This window comes from Mobula hypostoma, chromosome 4 (genome assembly GCF_963921235.1).
Source record: "Mobula hypostoma chromosome 4, sMobHyp1.1, whole genome shotgun sequence".
Classification (NCBI taxonomy): Eukaryota; Metazoa; Chordata; class Chondrichthyes; order Myliobatiformes; family Myliobatidae; genus Mobula; species Mobula hypostoma.
The window spans coordinates 17,766,663-17,781,370 of NC_086100.1; the positions used below are offsets into that span (position 1 = coordinate 17,766,663).

Genomic DNA, 14,708 nt, shown 5'->3' on the forward strand with positions numbered 1-14,708 from the left:
AAAGAGGCTACTGAGTGTAATCTTTTTTTCCCCCAGAACTTCCCAATTTGTTAATAGACTACTGCTTGCCATATTCAGGTGCTGAGGGACTGTGCAGCCCGATTGACAGAGGTTCAAACAAACATCTTCATCATCTCAATGGAACAGTCCACCACCCCACAGGCTGCGAGGTAGCCACCATCATCACAGTGTCCAAAACCTCATCTGCAAGTTTTTATGCACTATGTTGCTGTCACATGATTGGCTGATTAGATTTTTGCATCAATGAGCAGGTGTACCTAATAAAGTGACCACTGAGTGTATTCGACATAGAATGAGACCATTCAACCCATCAAATCTATGCTAGCTGTCAGAACAATCCCATTTCCCATGAGCTTTAAAACTAAAGAGACAGAAGTTAAAGGTCTGTAAATTCCACTTAATAAGAACGATAAAATTATTTTGCACTGTCTGTATGTAACGTAACATTTTTATGAACTAGCACTAGTGAAGTCAGCTTGCCGGTCCTGGATTCTCCTGCTGAAAGCTTTGCTACTCCTGAGCGCCCACTAACGTCGGTTTTGACTCAGACAGATCCCAGCTGGCTTCTCAGTCACAGAAAAATCGGTAAGATATTGTGCCGCGGTTAGAAGAGAAACTGGAAAATATTGGAGAAAAACTAAAGGGTCACTGACCTGAAATGGCAGAACTTCTGTTGGTGTAGAATTGTTATTTCCTTGTAATTTATTATAGTTTAATTTTTCCTATGGTTGATGATCATTTTTATATGATCACCTGTATACGGCGTAGAAAAGTTACTTGTGAATTTACTAGTAATTATAGCAAAGCTGATCCTGTATTTTTTCGAAGCTTCTCAGTTTCTCTGCAGCAAGTCTCCCACAACTTGAATCTGAGTTAATTATCACTGGAATGTTAGCTCCAGTCCGAGTGTGAGACAACCACGACATATTTTTTCTTTTTCTTTTTTTCTTTATTTGTTCTTTGTTCTTGTAACACTTAAAGCAGCTGTAACCACCAAGTTTTAGGCCTCATCCTTGACTTCCAAAGAACCTCAGGACCAATATCACCAGGTCTAACAGATGTGGCCTGAACTGCTGGGTATTTCTAGCCTTTGCTGCCTTTTAAGTGGATATCCTAGAGCCTGCAGATGCTGAAAACCTCAGCATCTGTGGAGGGGAAGTAGTTGTCAATGTTTCAAAATGTCAGCAATTCCTCTTCTGCCTTGACCTGCTGAATTCCTCCAACAGTGTGTGTGTTGCTGCTTAAGTCTTCTCTATATTTATTGCTTAATTAATTTATAATTATTATTTCTTTCTTTTTGTATTTGCAAAGTTTTTTGCCTTTTGCACTCTGGTTGAACACTCAAGTTTTTTTTTAGGTTAGATTGGTGTGGTCTGTCATTGATTCTTTATGGACTTATTGAATATACCCACAAGAAAATGAATCTCAGGGTTGTGTATGGTGACACTTATGTACTTTGATGATAAATTAACTTTGAACATTGAACCTTTCCTTGGGACCCAGAGCCATTCACCAATCTACACTCAGCAGCTGCTTTATTGGGTACATCTGGTACCTAATAAAGTGACATCTGAGTGCACGTTCGTGGTCTTCTGCACAATACTACTGTAGCACATGGTTGTTTGAATTGCTGTTGCCTTCCTGCCAGCTTGAACCAGCCTGGCCATTCTCCTCTGATCTCTCTCATTAACTGTCACTCACCGGACTTTTTTTTTGCTTTTCGCACCATTCTCCATAAACTCTAGGGACTGTTGTCTATGAAAACCACAGGGGATCAGCATTTTCTGAGATACTCAAACTGCCCCATTTGGCACCAACAATCATTCCACGATCAAAGCCATTTAGATCACATTTCTTGCCCATTCTGATGTTTTATCTGAACAACAACTGAACCTCTTTGACCATGTCTGGCATGCTTTTATGCATTGAGTTGCTGCCACATGATCGGCTGATTAGTTATTTTGTTAATGAGCAGATGTACCCAATACAGTGACCACTGAGTGTAGAGGGGGTGTAGAAATGGTTCACTGAACTGGTGGTTAGGATGTGTGCTTTGCCACATGTGGAGAGATAGACTAGACTGATCCAGTATCCACTAGGGTTTGTAGGAATGAGAGAAGGTCTCACTGAAGCTTACAACCTTCTTACAACGCTTGACTGAGAAACCTAGAATCAAGGTTCATAGTCTTTGGATAACAGGTAGCTTATTTAAGACTGAGATAAGACATCTCACCTCTTCTTACCTGCCTATCACCTCCCCTTGGTTCCCCTCGTCCTTCCCTTTCTCTTATGGTCCACTCTCCTCTCCTATCACATTCCTTCCTCTCCAGCTCTTTACCTTTCCCACCCACCTGGCTTCATCTACCACCTTTTAGTTGTCCTCCTTCTCCTCCCCCCCCCCTTCTTTTTATGTTAGTGTCTTCCCCCTTACTTCCAGTCCTGAAGAAGGGTCTGGTCCCAAAACCTTGACTGTTAATTCATTTCTATAGGTGCTGCCTGTCTTGCTGAGTTCCTCCGGCATTTTGTGTGTGTTGCTTGAGATTAGGAGATGTCTCCTCACTCAGAGAGTAGTATTCTCCATTCCTGCAAGGCCACAGAAGCTTATTTGCTAAATTCATTCAACACAGAGACCAACGGAAATCTGGACGCTCAGGGAGTCAAAGCAGAAGGGGATAGTGCAGGAAAATGTCACTAAGGCAGATCAGCCAGGAACTTCTCTAGGCCTGTACTCACTGGGGTTTACAAGAAGGAGCGTTTGAGGCCTCCCAGTCTGCACTCACTAGGGTTTACTAGAATGAAGGGAGATCTCATTGAAACCTATCGAATATTGAAAGGCCTCGATAGAGCGGATGTGGAGAGGATTTTTCCTACAGTGGGGGCGTCTAGGACTGGAAAGCACGGGCTCAGAATACAAGGATGTCCCCTTAGAACAGAAATGAGGGAGAATTTCTTTAGCCAGAGGATGGTGAATCTGTGGAAGTCATTGCTGCAGACGATCAAGTCACTGGGTACATTTAAAGCAGAGGCTGATAGCTTCTTTCTTAGTAAGGGCATCATAGGTTACGGGGAAAAGGGGAAAATAATTCAGCCAAGGTGGAATGGTGGAGTAGATTCAATAGGCCAAATGACCTAATTTAGCTCTTCTGTCTTATGACCTACTTCCACTGCTATTTATTTCTAGTCCCAATTGAGTGACCTAATCAATTACCTTCCTGCTATAAAAATTTTATTTCACCATATTAGTGCCCCTTTTTTTTGCATTTGTTGTTTTACAGCGGCAGTACAGTGCAATACATAAAAAGTACTATAAAGTACAATAAGATATATATATTAAAATAAATTAAATAAATAGTGCAAAAAGAGACGGAAAAAAGTGAGGTGATGGTCATGGGGTAGTTCATTGTCCATTCAGAAATCTGAGGAGGCTATTCCTAAAACGTAGAGTGTGTGTCTCCTGTAACTGTTCCTTGATGGTTGTAATGAGAAGAAGGCATGTCCTGGATGGTGAGGTCCTTAATGCTGCTTTCTTGAGACATCACCTTTTGAAGATACCCTCGATAATGGGGAGTCCAGTGCCCATTACGACCCTGGCTGAGATTACAACCATCTGCAGCTTTTTCTGATCAAAATCAGGTGATCTCCATCACGGTCTGTCTTGCTTAGCAGAATCAGCACTGGTGTTTGCTGAAGGTAGATCCTGCAACTCTTTGAGGATTTGTAGCTGAGAGACTACCAACTGCATTTTAGGAAATACTTGATGACATAAGGCAATTTTCTGCCATATTTCTGAAAAGATTGATTTATGTTCCAAGAAATGGTTTATTCTATTACAATAGTCAGTTTTATTACAATGTGTTTCCCTGTGTTTGATCCTATTACTGCTTTTTGTTTCTCAAAGTTACAGTAGAAATAAAATAAAGGAAGATCACACACAAAAAATGCTAAAAGTACTCAGTAAGTCAGGCAGCATCTATGGAGGGGAATCAATAGTCAATGTTATGGGCTGAGACCATTCATCAGGCCTAGAAAGGAAGGGGCCTGAAACCAGAATAAAGAGCTGGAGGGAGGGTAAAGAATACAAATTGGCAGGTGACAGGGAAGGTGGATGGGTGGGGGAGTGGGGATGAAGTGAGAAGCTGAAAGGGGATCGGTGGAAGAAGTTAAGGGCTGAAGAAGAAGGAATTTGATGAGAGAGGACAGTAGATTATGGGAGAAAGGGAAGGAGGAGGGGCACTGGAGCAAGCTGATGGGCCGGTGAGGAGAAGAGAAGGGGAGAGTGGGTAACCAGAATGAGGAATAGGGAAAAAAAGAGAAAGAGGGAGAATTATGAGAAGTTAGAGACATCAATGTTCATGTCATCAGGTGAGAGGCTACCCAGACAGAATATGAGATATTGCTCTTTCAATCTGAGTTTGGCCTTATCTTGGCAGTAGAGGAGGCCAGAACAGACATGTCAGAATTGGAATGGGGATGGGAAGTCAAATCGAAATGGGTATAATGGGATAGAAGTATAATGGTTTCTACTAAATCTGTTTCCAAACCATTTACTTGCTTAACATATTGTTCTTTTTTACAATCACTGCTCAAGTCGAACAAAGGGATGTATATGAAGCAAGAGATGGACAAGAATCCACATTTGACGACTCCGAAGCCTCAGGTATTTCTGTTGATATGAGTTCATTCATGTCTGGCTGGCGTTCAGAGAGATGTGATTCAACTTTTCTTATCACCACTCCCCAACATCCAACACCATCAATACGCTGTTTGCAAACGTGCAATCCCTTGTGCTTGGATTGTGTGCAAAGTTTATATGTAAACAAGGAATCAAATGCTACACCCAAATCCACGGCCAGCTATATACGAGAGACACAAGAGATTGCAGATGCTGGAATCTGGAGCAACAGTCTGCTGGTGGAATTCAGTGAGCTCAACAGCACCTGTTGGAGGAAAGGAACTCTTAGCGTTTCGGGTCAAAACCCTGCATGAGGACAATCCCTTTCTCCCACAGATGCAACTTGACACACTGAGCTCCTCCAGCAGATTGTTGCTGAGTCTGATTGGTCCGTTACCTGGAAACTCTCCTACTTGTAAGTTAAAAATGTTGGCTTCAAAAACCACGCCAGATGCTTGAACATAAAAGTCAAAAGTTAACACTCTAGCCCTGTATTGATTTTGAACTTTTTTTTTGCATTTTGTTGGGGTGCTATCTTTCTAATGCTTTCCCATTTGGCAATAAAAAAATCCCACAGCACTTTACAGAGCAAGAATCGGGGAGTTATCTCCAGAGTTCCATTGTGCATTTGTCCCATTACCAATACATAAAAGCAGGTGATTTGATCATTATGATAATTCTGTTTTCTGGAAGCTTGTTCTATGCAAATTGGCTGCTCCATTTCCCATAAACAGTGACTACTTTATACTTTATTGTCGTCAAACAATTGATACTAGAACGTACAATCATCACAGCGATATTTGATTCTGCGCTTCCCACTCCTTGGAGTACAAATCAATAGTAAATATTAAAAATTTAAATTATAGATCATAAATAGAAAATGGAAAGTAAGGTAATGCAAAAAAACCGAGAGGCAGGTCCGGATATTTGGAGGGTACAGCCCAGATCCGGGTCAGGATCCGTTCAGCGGTCTTATCACAGTTGGAAAGAAGCTGTTCCCAAATCTGGCCGTCCGCGTCTTCAAGCTCTTGAGCCTTCTCCCGGAGGGAAGAGGGACGAAAGATGTGTTGGCTGGGTGGGTCGTGTCCTTGATTCTACACTCTGGGAGTGCTTCATTGAATAGGAAGCCCTTGAGATCATGGAAGCTACTGCTCATAGGTCTGCCTTATTGCAATAGGACAAAAATTAAAATGTCACAAATCCTCTAATGTGAAAGATCTTGAGATAACAATTTTAGACCATAAGACCATAAAACATAGGAGCAGAATTAGGCCATCTGGCCCATCGAGTCTGCTCCACCATTCCATCACGGCTGATTCTTTTTTTCTATCACCTCCTCAACCCATTCCCAGCCTTCTCCCCATAACCTTTGATGCCAAGTCCAATCAAGAACCTATCAATCTCTGCCTTAAATACACCCAATGATCTGGCCTCCACAGCTGCATGTGGCAACAAGTTCCACAAATTCACCACCCTTTGGCTAAAGAAATTTCTCCGCATCTCTGTTTTGAAAGGGCACCCCTCTATCCTGAGGCTGTGCCCTCTTATCCTAGACTCTCCCACCATGGGAAACATCTTTTCCACATCTACTCTGTCTAGGCCTTTCAACACTTGAAAGGTTTCAATGAGATCCCCACTTCTGAATTTTTATGACATATCTGTAATTTCAGTTCCGTTTCTTGTTTTAGCTCAGCTTACCAAGTTCACCTCAGAACCATTAACATTAAGACCATAAGATACAGGAACAGAATTAGGCCATTTGGCCCATCAAGTCTGCTCCACCATTTCATCATTGCTGATCAAATTTCCCTCTCAGCCCTGATCTCCTGCCTTCCACCCCGCCCCTGGTATCCCTTCATGCCCTGACTAATTAGGAATCTATCAACCTCTGCCTTAAATATACATAAAGAGTTGGTCTCCACACCCTGTAGCAAAGATTTCCTCAGATTCACCACTCCTTGGCTAAAGAAATCTCCATTCTAAAAGGACACTCCTCTATTCTGAGGTTGTGTCCTTTGGTCTTAAACCCTCCCATCATGGGAAGCATCCTCTCCACATCCATTTTATCAAGGTCTTTCACCATTCAATAGGGTTCAATGAGTCACCCCTCATTCTTCTGAATTCTAGTGAATACAGGCCCAGAGCCATTAAACGCTCTTCATATTACAAGCCAATCAATCCTGGAATCATTTTCATGAACCTCCTTTGATCCCTCTCCAGTTTCTAAGATAAAGGAAAGGTACGTCGCATCCGGGGTTTCTCCGGTTAGTGGACGATTTCCCTCCACACCTCTCTGACGTAGTGGGGAACCATGTACGAGGCAAGTTATAGCAGTGGTTTGCCATTGCCTTCTGCCGGGTGAGTTTCCAAAGAGATCACCAGCTCGTAACCCAGCACGGGTGGAAAGCGTGCAGGGGAGCCGGCTGGATTCGAACCCGGGGCCTTTCGTTCCGAAATCCGACGTTGGTGCCACTACGCCAGCCGAGTCTTTCTAAGATAAGGGGACCAAAACTGCACACAATACTCCAAGTAGGCCTCACCAGTGCTTTATAAAGTCTCAACATTTGAGATATCACAGGATCACAAATCTGGACTGTATCTTGTTTCTCCACTACATGAGATGATTGATTGTTCATGTACCTTCTTAGCCTCCCCACTGCAATGATCTCTAACTGAGCCTTAAAATCATGGATTTTATATTGCAAGACACAAAAAAATGATCTTTCTGCCCAGGTAAGCCATGTTCCTGTTTAAATCCACGTGAGCCTCTACTTCCTTAGAATTCTGCGCAGATTTGGCATGTCATCTAAAAGCTTGACAAACTTCTATAGATGCACGGTGGAGAGTATACTGACTGGTTGCATTGTGGCCTGGTATGAAAACGCCAGTGGTCAAGAACAAGAAGTAGTGGATATAGCCCAGTCCATCTCAGGAAAAGCTCTCCACGCCACTGAGTACATCTATAAGGAGCGCTGCCACAAGGAAGCAGCATCCATCGTCAAGAACCCCATCACCCAGTCCATGGCCTCTTTTTTGCTACTACCTTCCAGCAGGAGATACAGGAGACCTAAATCCCATTCAACCACATTCAGGAATAACTATTACACTTTAATTATCAGGCTCCTGAACCATCATAGCTAACTTCACTCACTTCAACACTGAAATTATTCCATAACCAATGGGCTCACTTTCAAGGACTTTGCAACTCGTTCTGAGTCTTATTTATTTGCTTATTGTTTGTTCTTTTTTTGTATTTGCACAGTTTGTCTTCTTTTGTACATTGTTTGCTTGTCATAGTCATAGTCATAGTCATACTTTATTGATCCCGGGGGAAATTGGTTTTCGTAACAGTTGCACCATAAATAATTAAATAGTAATAAAACCATAAATAATTAAATAGTAATATGTAAATTATGCCAGGAAATAAGTCCGGGACCAGCCTATTGGCTCAGGGTGTCTGACCCTCCAAGGGAGGAGTTGTAAAGTTTGATGGCCACAGGCAGGAATGACTTCCTATGACGCTCTGTGTTGCATCTCGGTGGAATGACTCTCTGGCTGAATGTACTACTGTGCCCAACCAGTACATTATGTAGTGGATGGGAGACATTGTCCAAGATGGCATGCAACTTGGACAGCATCCTCTTTTCAGACACCACCATCAGAGAGTACAGTTCCATCCCCACAACATCACTGGCCTTACGAATGAGTTTGTTGGTTCTGTTGGTGTCTGTTACCCTCAGCCTGCTGCCCCAGCACACAACAGCAAACATGATCGCACTGGCCACCACAGACTCGTAGAACATCCTCAGCATCGTCCGGCAGATGTTAAAAGACCTCAGTCTCCTCAGGAAATAGAGACGGCTCTGACCCTTCTTGTAGACAGCCTCAGTGTTCTTTGACCAGTCCAGTTTATTGTCAGTCTCTGAGTGCAGTTTTTCATTGATTCTATTGTATTTCCTTGTTTCCTGAATGCCTGCAAGAAAATGAGTCTCATAGTATTGTATAAGGTGACATATGCAGCACTGTGCAAAAATCTTCGGCATATATATAGCTAGGGTGTTTAAAACATTTGCACAGTAGTGTATTTGTCAACGTGGAGCAGAGAGTGAGTTTGTAAATCTGGTGGGAGCAAAGGATGTTAGGAATGGCGAGGGTGGAGTACCATGGAAGGGGTGTGTGATGGGTGGTAGAGGAGTACCAGAGATGGATAGGGGTGGGGTGTGGTGAGGGTGCAGAAACACCCAGCCCTGAGACACGAGGCAAGGTCATTTGATTCCAAACAATTGGTTTATTGATCATTACAGAATGTCTCCCTGGTGCTTTCCTCTCCCTCCCTGCTCCCTTCCCCTTTTCCCCAACCATGATTCCCCTCTCCCTGCCTCCCTTCCCACTCTCAGTCCACAATAGAGGCCCACATCAGAATCAGGATTACCAGCACTCACATATGTCATGAAATTTGATTTTTTTTGTGACAGCAGTACAGTGCAATTCATAAAATTATTACAGTACTGTGCAAAGTGTTAGAAACCCTAGCCCTAGCACGGTATTGTACATACTTCCATTATAAATTTACTTTGAACATTGAACCTAGAGTTTCTTCCCACCTTCCTTATCACCCTGTCAGCATATACATCCTTTCTTTTCACCCTCTCATCTTTCTCTACCTCATTTCCCCATTTTATGTTTCCTGACCTCTCCATCTGCTAATTTCCAAATTTCACCACTTCATAAATTTCTTCTAACTATAGAGTTTTGGGTTCCCAACAAGTAAACACATTGTCTAGACATCTCCCATACTGAGCCATTATGTCAGTGATCTCTCTTCCATCTCTACTCACCACTTTCAGTCTATTCAGTTTATCCTGAGTACTGACTTAATTCATGTAAGGCATTTCGCCAACTTCCCCCCCACCCCCCCACCGTGGTACTATTCTGTGAGATAAATCACGAGTATGATGCACAGTTTTTTATTTATTTACCTTTCACACTGTCACGTCTTCAGCCCCTTGCTTCCACCTCCGCTTCAATACGTAGACATCAGAATTTCTTCACCCTGAGAGTGCTGAGCCTGTGGAATCTGCTGCCACAGGTGGCTGTGTCATTGAGTGTATTTAAGGTGGAGGTTGATAGGTTCTTGATAAGTCAGGGTGTTAATGGTTGCAGGCAAAGACAGTAGAATGTGGTTCAGAGGGAAGTAGGTTAGCCATAATCAAATCGCAGATCAGACTTGATGGGCTGAATGGTCAAATTCTTCTCCAACGTTATGGTCTATAAACCGGTCGCCTTCCTAATGCAACCTGAGTGTCATTTTCTCTTTGGTCTGATTTTCCACCGCAAAGTTTGTTTGCTGGCCGTATCCAACTTCATGATGACAGCAACTAACTCTGTAACAGGCATGGTGAGTAACTAGTAGAAGCACAAAGATATTTTCCCAGTGTTTCATTATTCTTCACACAGTGTATAGAGAAGAGGGAACATAACTATTGTTGGTTTATGTGGTTATTCCAACACACATATTTAAAAGCAATTCTTGTTGCAGGTTTAGATTCAGCTGTAGCGGAACATTATTTTAGATTAGATTAGATTATGAGGACACGCAGTCCTCTTTTATTGTCATTTAGTAATGCATGCATTAAGAAATGATACAATTTGTTCCTCCAGTATGATATCACAGAAACACAAAACAAACCAAGACTAAAAAAACTGACAAAAACCCCATAATTATAACATATAGTTACAACAGTGCAAAGCAATACCGTAATTTGATGAAGAACAGACCATGAGCACGTAAAAAATAGTCTCAAAGTCTCTCAAAAGTCCCATCATCTCACACAGATGGTTGAAGGGAGAAACTCTTCCTGCCATGAGCTTCCAGTGCCTTAAACTTGCAGATGCAGCATCCTGGAAGCACCCGACCACAGTCCGACTCTGAGTCCGTCCAAAAACTTCGAGCCTCCGACCAGCCCTCTGACACCAAGCACCGAGCACCATCTCTGCCGAGCGCTTCGACCCCAGCCCCGGCAACAGGCAATAGGCAAAGCCGAGGATTTGGGGCCTTCCCCTCCGGAGATTCTTGTTCGCACAGTAGCAGCGGCAGTGAAGCAGGCATTTCAGAAGTTTCTCCAGATGTTCCTCCGTGCTTCTTCACGTCCAGCTCCATCAAATCAGGATTGTGCATGGCCCCTATTTAACAAATACAATATCATTTGGAGCAGCTGTACGTGCTGCGTCGCGCCGCCATCTTCTCCTCCCCTCCTCCTGACATATTGTAGACCCTAGGGCATAGGAGCAGAATTAGGCCCTTTGGCCCATCGAGTCTGCTCCACCATCCTATCATGGCTGATATATTATCCTTCTCAATCCTATTCTTCTGCCTTGTAATCTTTGATGTCCTTACTAATCAAGAAGCTATCAATGTCTGCTTTAAAGATACCCAATGTCTTGGCCTCCCCAGCTATCTATGGCAATGATTTCCACAGATTGACCACCTTCTGGCTAAAGAAATTCCTCCTCATCTCTGTACTTTTGAAATGACAAGGCCATTAGATATAGGAGTAGAATTAGGCCATTTGGCCCATCGAGTCTGTCCCACCATTCCATCACAGCAGATTTATTAACCTTCTCAACCCCATTCTCCCGCCTTCTCTCCATAATCTTTGGCGCCCTTATTAATCAAGAACCTACCAACCTTTGCTTGAAATATATCCAATAACTTAGCCATGTGTGGCAATGAATTCTACAGATTTCACTGGGGAGAAGAGAGTCTGTGCTGTGTCGAATATCGGGTGACTGTGCAGTCCTTCGAGTACTGCAAGCCTGTGTCTTTGCTGTTGCTTTGCTCACGCTTGGGTGCTCGATGGCGGGTGCCAATGCTTTTTTTGCCAGTGGGGGGAGAGGGGGTCGTTGCTTGCTGCCGCTTACGAGCGGGAGGGAAGAGAGCTGGTGGGGACTTTGTGATTCCAACATTTAACTGTCATTCATTCTTTGGAGCACTCCTCTGTTTTCGTGGATGGTTGCGAAGAAAAAGCATTTCAGGATGTATATTGTATACATTTCTCTGACATTATATGTACCTTTGAAACGTTTGAGATTCACCACCTTAGCTAAAGCAACTTCCTCAAATGTACCCACATGTGTCAGACAATGACTGGATGACTGAATATTCCGCATTCCTTTCAGAAAAAGAGAGAGCTTCAATCCTGGAAAGTGACCTTACTGTCTCAACCTCAAAAGGGAGCCTTGAGGACCTCATTATTCAAACTGAGGTATGACTATTTGATGCTCCTTTGCACGCTGGTCCACATTGTCTCAATCTCTTGTCAGACAAACACACCCATACTGGAGTAGCTCAGCTTTCACATATTCTGTTCCCTTTCAGGTTCAGATTCATTTATTTAGCAGATGAACACTGACACATACAGTGAAATGCGTTAACGACCAACACAACCTAAGGAAGTGCTGGGGGCAACTGTCGCCACACGTTCCGCCGCCAACATAGCATGTCCAGCGGAGCAACACAAACAACAACACCATCAAAACAAAACAACAAAAGCAATACAAAGCCCTTCCATCCCTCACCCACTCCCTCACAGGCACAGACAGGTCTCCTGCTCCAGTATAGGCAGCTTCTGGGCCCCTCAGCTCAAGTTGTTGGCTCCAGCCTGTCAGATTCACAGATATTAGTCTACCACCCTCCAGACAGATCAACGTGGTGCACTACCCGCTGGATGTACCGTGCTTCTCAGATAGAGACACTGATCTGTAGCATGTTGTAGGCTTTCACTATGCTATCTCAGATAAGCATAAACTCCTGAGAAGGCATACAGGTTTTAGATTTTTAGATCACTGGGATCTCTTCTGGGGAAGGTGGGACCTGTACAGATCGGATGGGTTGCACCTGAACTCGAGGGGGAGCAATATCCTTGCAGGTAGGTTTGCTAGCATGGTTCGGGAGGGTTTAAACTAATTTGCGAGGGGGATGGGACCCAGAGCGATAGAGCAGTGAGAGAAATGCATGGAGTAAAGCCAGATCTAACATACAGAGAGGCTCTGAGGAAAGAGAAGCAGATAAATGGTGTAAAGACAGTAAGGTAGAAGGGCTGAAATGTGTGTACCTCAATGCAAGAAGCATCAGGAACAAAGGTGATGAACTGAGAGCTTGGATACATACATGGAATTATGATGTAGTGGCCATTACAGAGACTTGGCTGGCACCAGGGCAGGAATGGATTCTCAATATTCCTGGATTTCAGTGCTTTAAAAGGGATAGAGAGGGCGGAAAAAGGGGAGGAGGGGTGGCATTACTGGTCAGGGATACTATTACAGCTACAGAAAGGGTGGGTAATGTAGCAGGATCCTCTTTTGAGTCAGTATGGGTGGAAGTCAGGAACAGGAAGGGAGCATACATGAGGTTTAGGAAGCAAGGATCAGATGTGTCTATTGAGGAATATAGGGAAGCAAGAAAGGAGCTTAAGAAGGGGCTGAGAAGAACAAGAAGGGGGCATGAGACGGCCTTGGCGAGTAGGGTAAAGGAAAACCCCAAGGCGTTCTTCAATTATGTGAAGAAAAAAAGGATGACAGGAGTGAAGGTAGGACCGATTAGAGATAAAGGTGGGAAGATGTGCCTGGAGGCTGTGGAAGTGAGCGAGGTCCCCAATGAATACTTCTCTTCGGTATTCACCAATGAGAGGGAACTTGATGATGGTGAGGACAATATGAGTGAGGTTGATGTTCTGGAGCATGTTGATATTAAGGGAGAGGAGGTGTTGGAGTTGTTAAAATACATTAGGACAGATAAGTCCCCAGGGCCTGACGGAATATTCCCCAGGCTGCTCCACGAGGCGAGAGAAGAGATTGCTGAGCCTCTGGCTAGGATCTTTATGTCCTTGTTGTCCACGGGAATGGTACCGGAGGATTGAAGGGAGGCGAATGTTGTTCCCTTGTTCTAAAAAGGTAGTAGGGATAGTCCGGGTAATTATAGACTAGTGAGCTTTACGTCTGTGGTGGGAAAGCTGTTGGAAAAGATTCTTAGAGATAGGATCTATAGGCATTTAGAGAATCATGGTCTGATCAGGGACAGTCAGCATGGCTTTGTGAAGGGCAGATCATGTCTAACAAGCCTGATAGAGTTCTTTGAGGAGGTGACCAGGCATATAGATGAGGGTAGTGCAGTGGATGTGATCTATATGGATTTTAGTAAGGCATTTGACAAGGTTCCACACGGTAGGCTTATTCAGAAAGTTAGAAGGCATGGGATCCAGGGAAGTTTGGCTAGGTGGATTCAGAATTGGCTTGCCTGCAGAAGGCAGAGGGTCTTGGTGGAGGGAGTACATTCAGATTGGAGGATTGTGACTAGTGGTGTCCCACAAGGATCTGTTCTGGGACCTCTACTTTTCGTGATTTTTATTAACGACCTGGATATGGGGGTAGAAGGTTGGGTTGGCAAGTTTGCAGACGACACAAAGGTTGGTGGTGTTGTAGATAGTGTAGAGGATTGTCAAAGATTGCAGAGAGACATTGATAGGATGCAGAAGTGGGCTGAGAAGTGGCAGATGGAGTTCAACCCGGAGATGTGTGAGGTGGTACACTTTGGAAGGACAAACTCCAAGGCAGAGTACAAAGTAAATGGCAGGATACTTGGTAGTGTGGAGGAGCAGAGGGATCTCGGGGTACATGTCCACAGATCCCTGAAAGTTGCCTCACAGGTGGATAGGGTAGTTAAGAAAGCTTATGGGGTGTTAGCTTTCATAAGTCGAGGGATAGAGTTTAAGAGTCGTGATGTAATGATGCAGCTCTATAAAACTCTGGTTAGGCCACACTTGGAGTACTGTGTCCAGTTCTGGTCACCTCACTATAGGAAGGATGTGGAAGCATTGGAAAGGGTACAGAGGAGATTTACCAGGATGCTGCCTGGTTTAGAAAGTATGCATTATGATCAGAGATTAAGGGAGCTAGGGCTTTACTCTTTGGAGAGAAGGAAGATGAGAGGAGACATGATAGAGGTATACAAGATAAT

At 43.8% G+C, this 14,708-nt stretch overlaps 1 protein-coding gene across 1 annotated transcript in view; it reads left to right on the plus strand.

Moving 5' to 3' along the window:
• The window catches only part of LOC134345147 (glutamate-rich protein 6-like), a 70,894-nt gene that overhangs the window by 12,573 nt on the left and 43,613 nt on the right, over positions 1–14,708 (plus strand). The window contains exons 3-5 of the mRNA XM_063045352.1: positions 482–606; positions 4,610–4,678; positions 11,873–11,958. Coding sequence (XP_062901422.1) covers positions 482–606; positions 4,610–4,678; positions 11,873–11,958 — 280 coding nt within the window. The remainder of the gene's footprint in view (positions 1–481; positions 607–4,609; positions 4,679–11,872; positions 11,959–14,708) is intronic.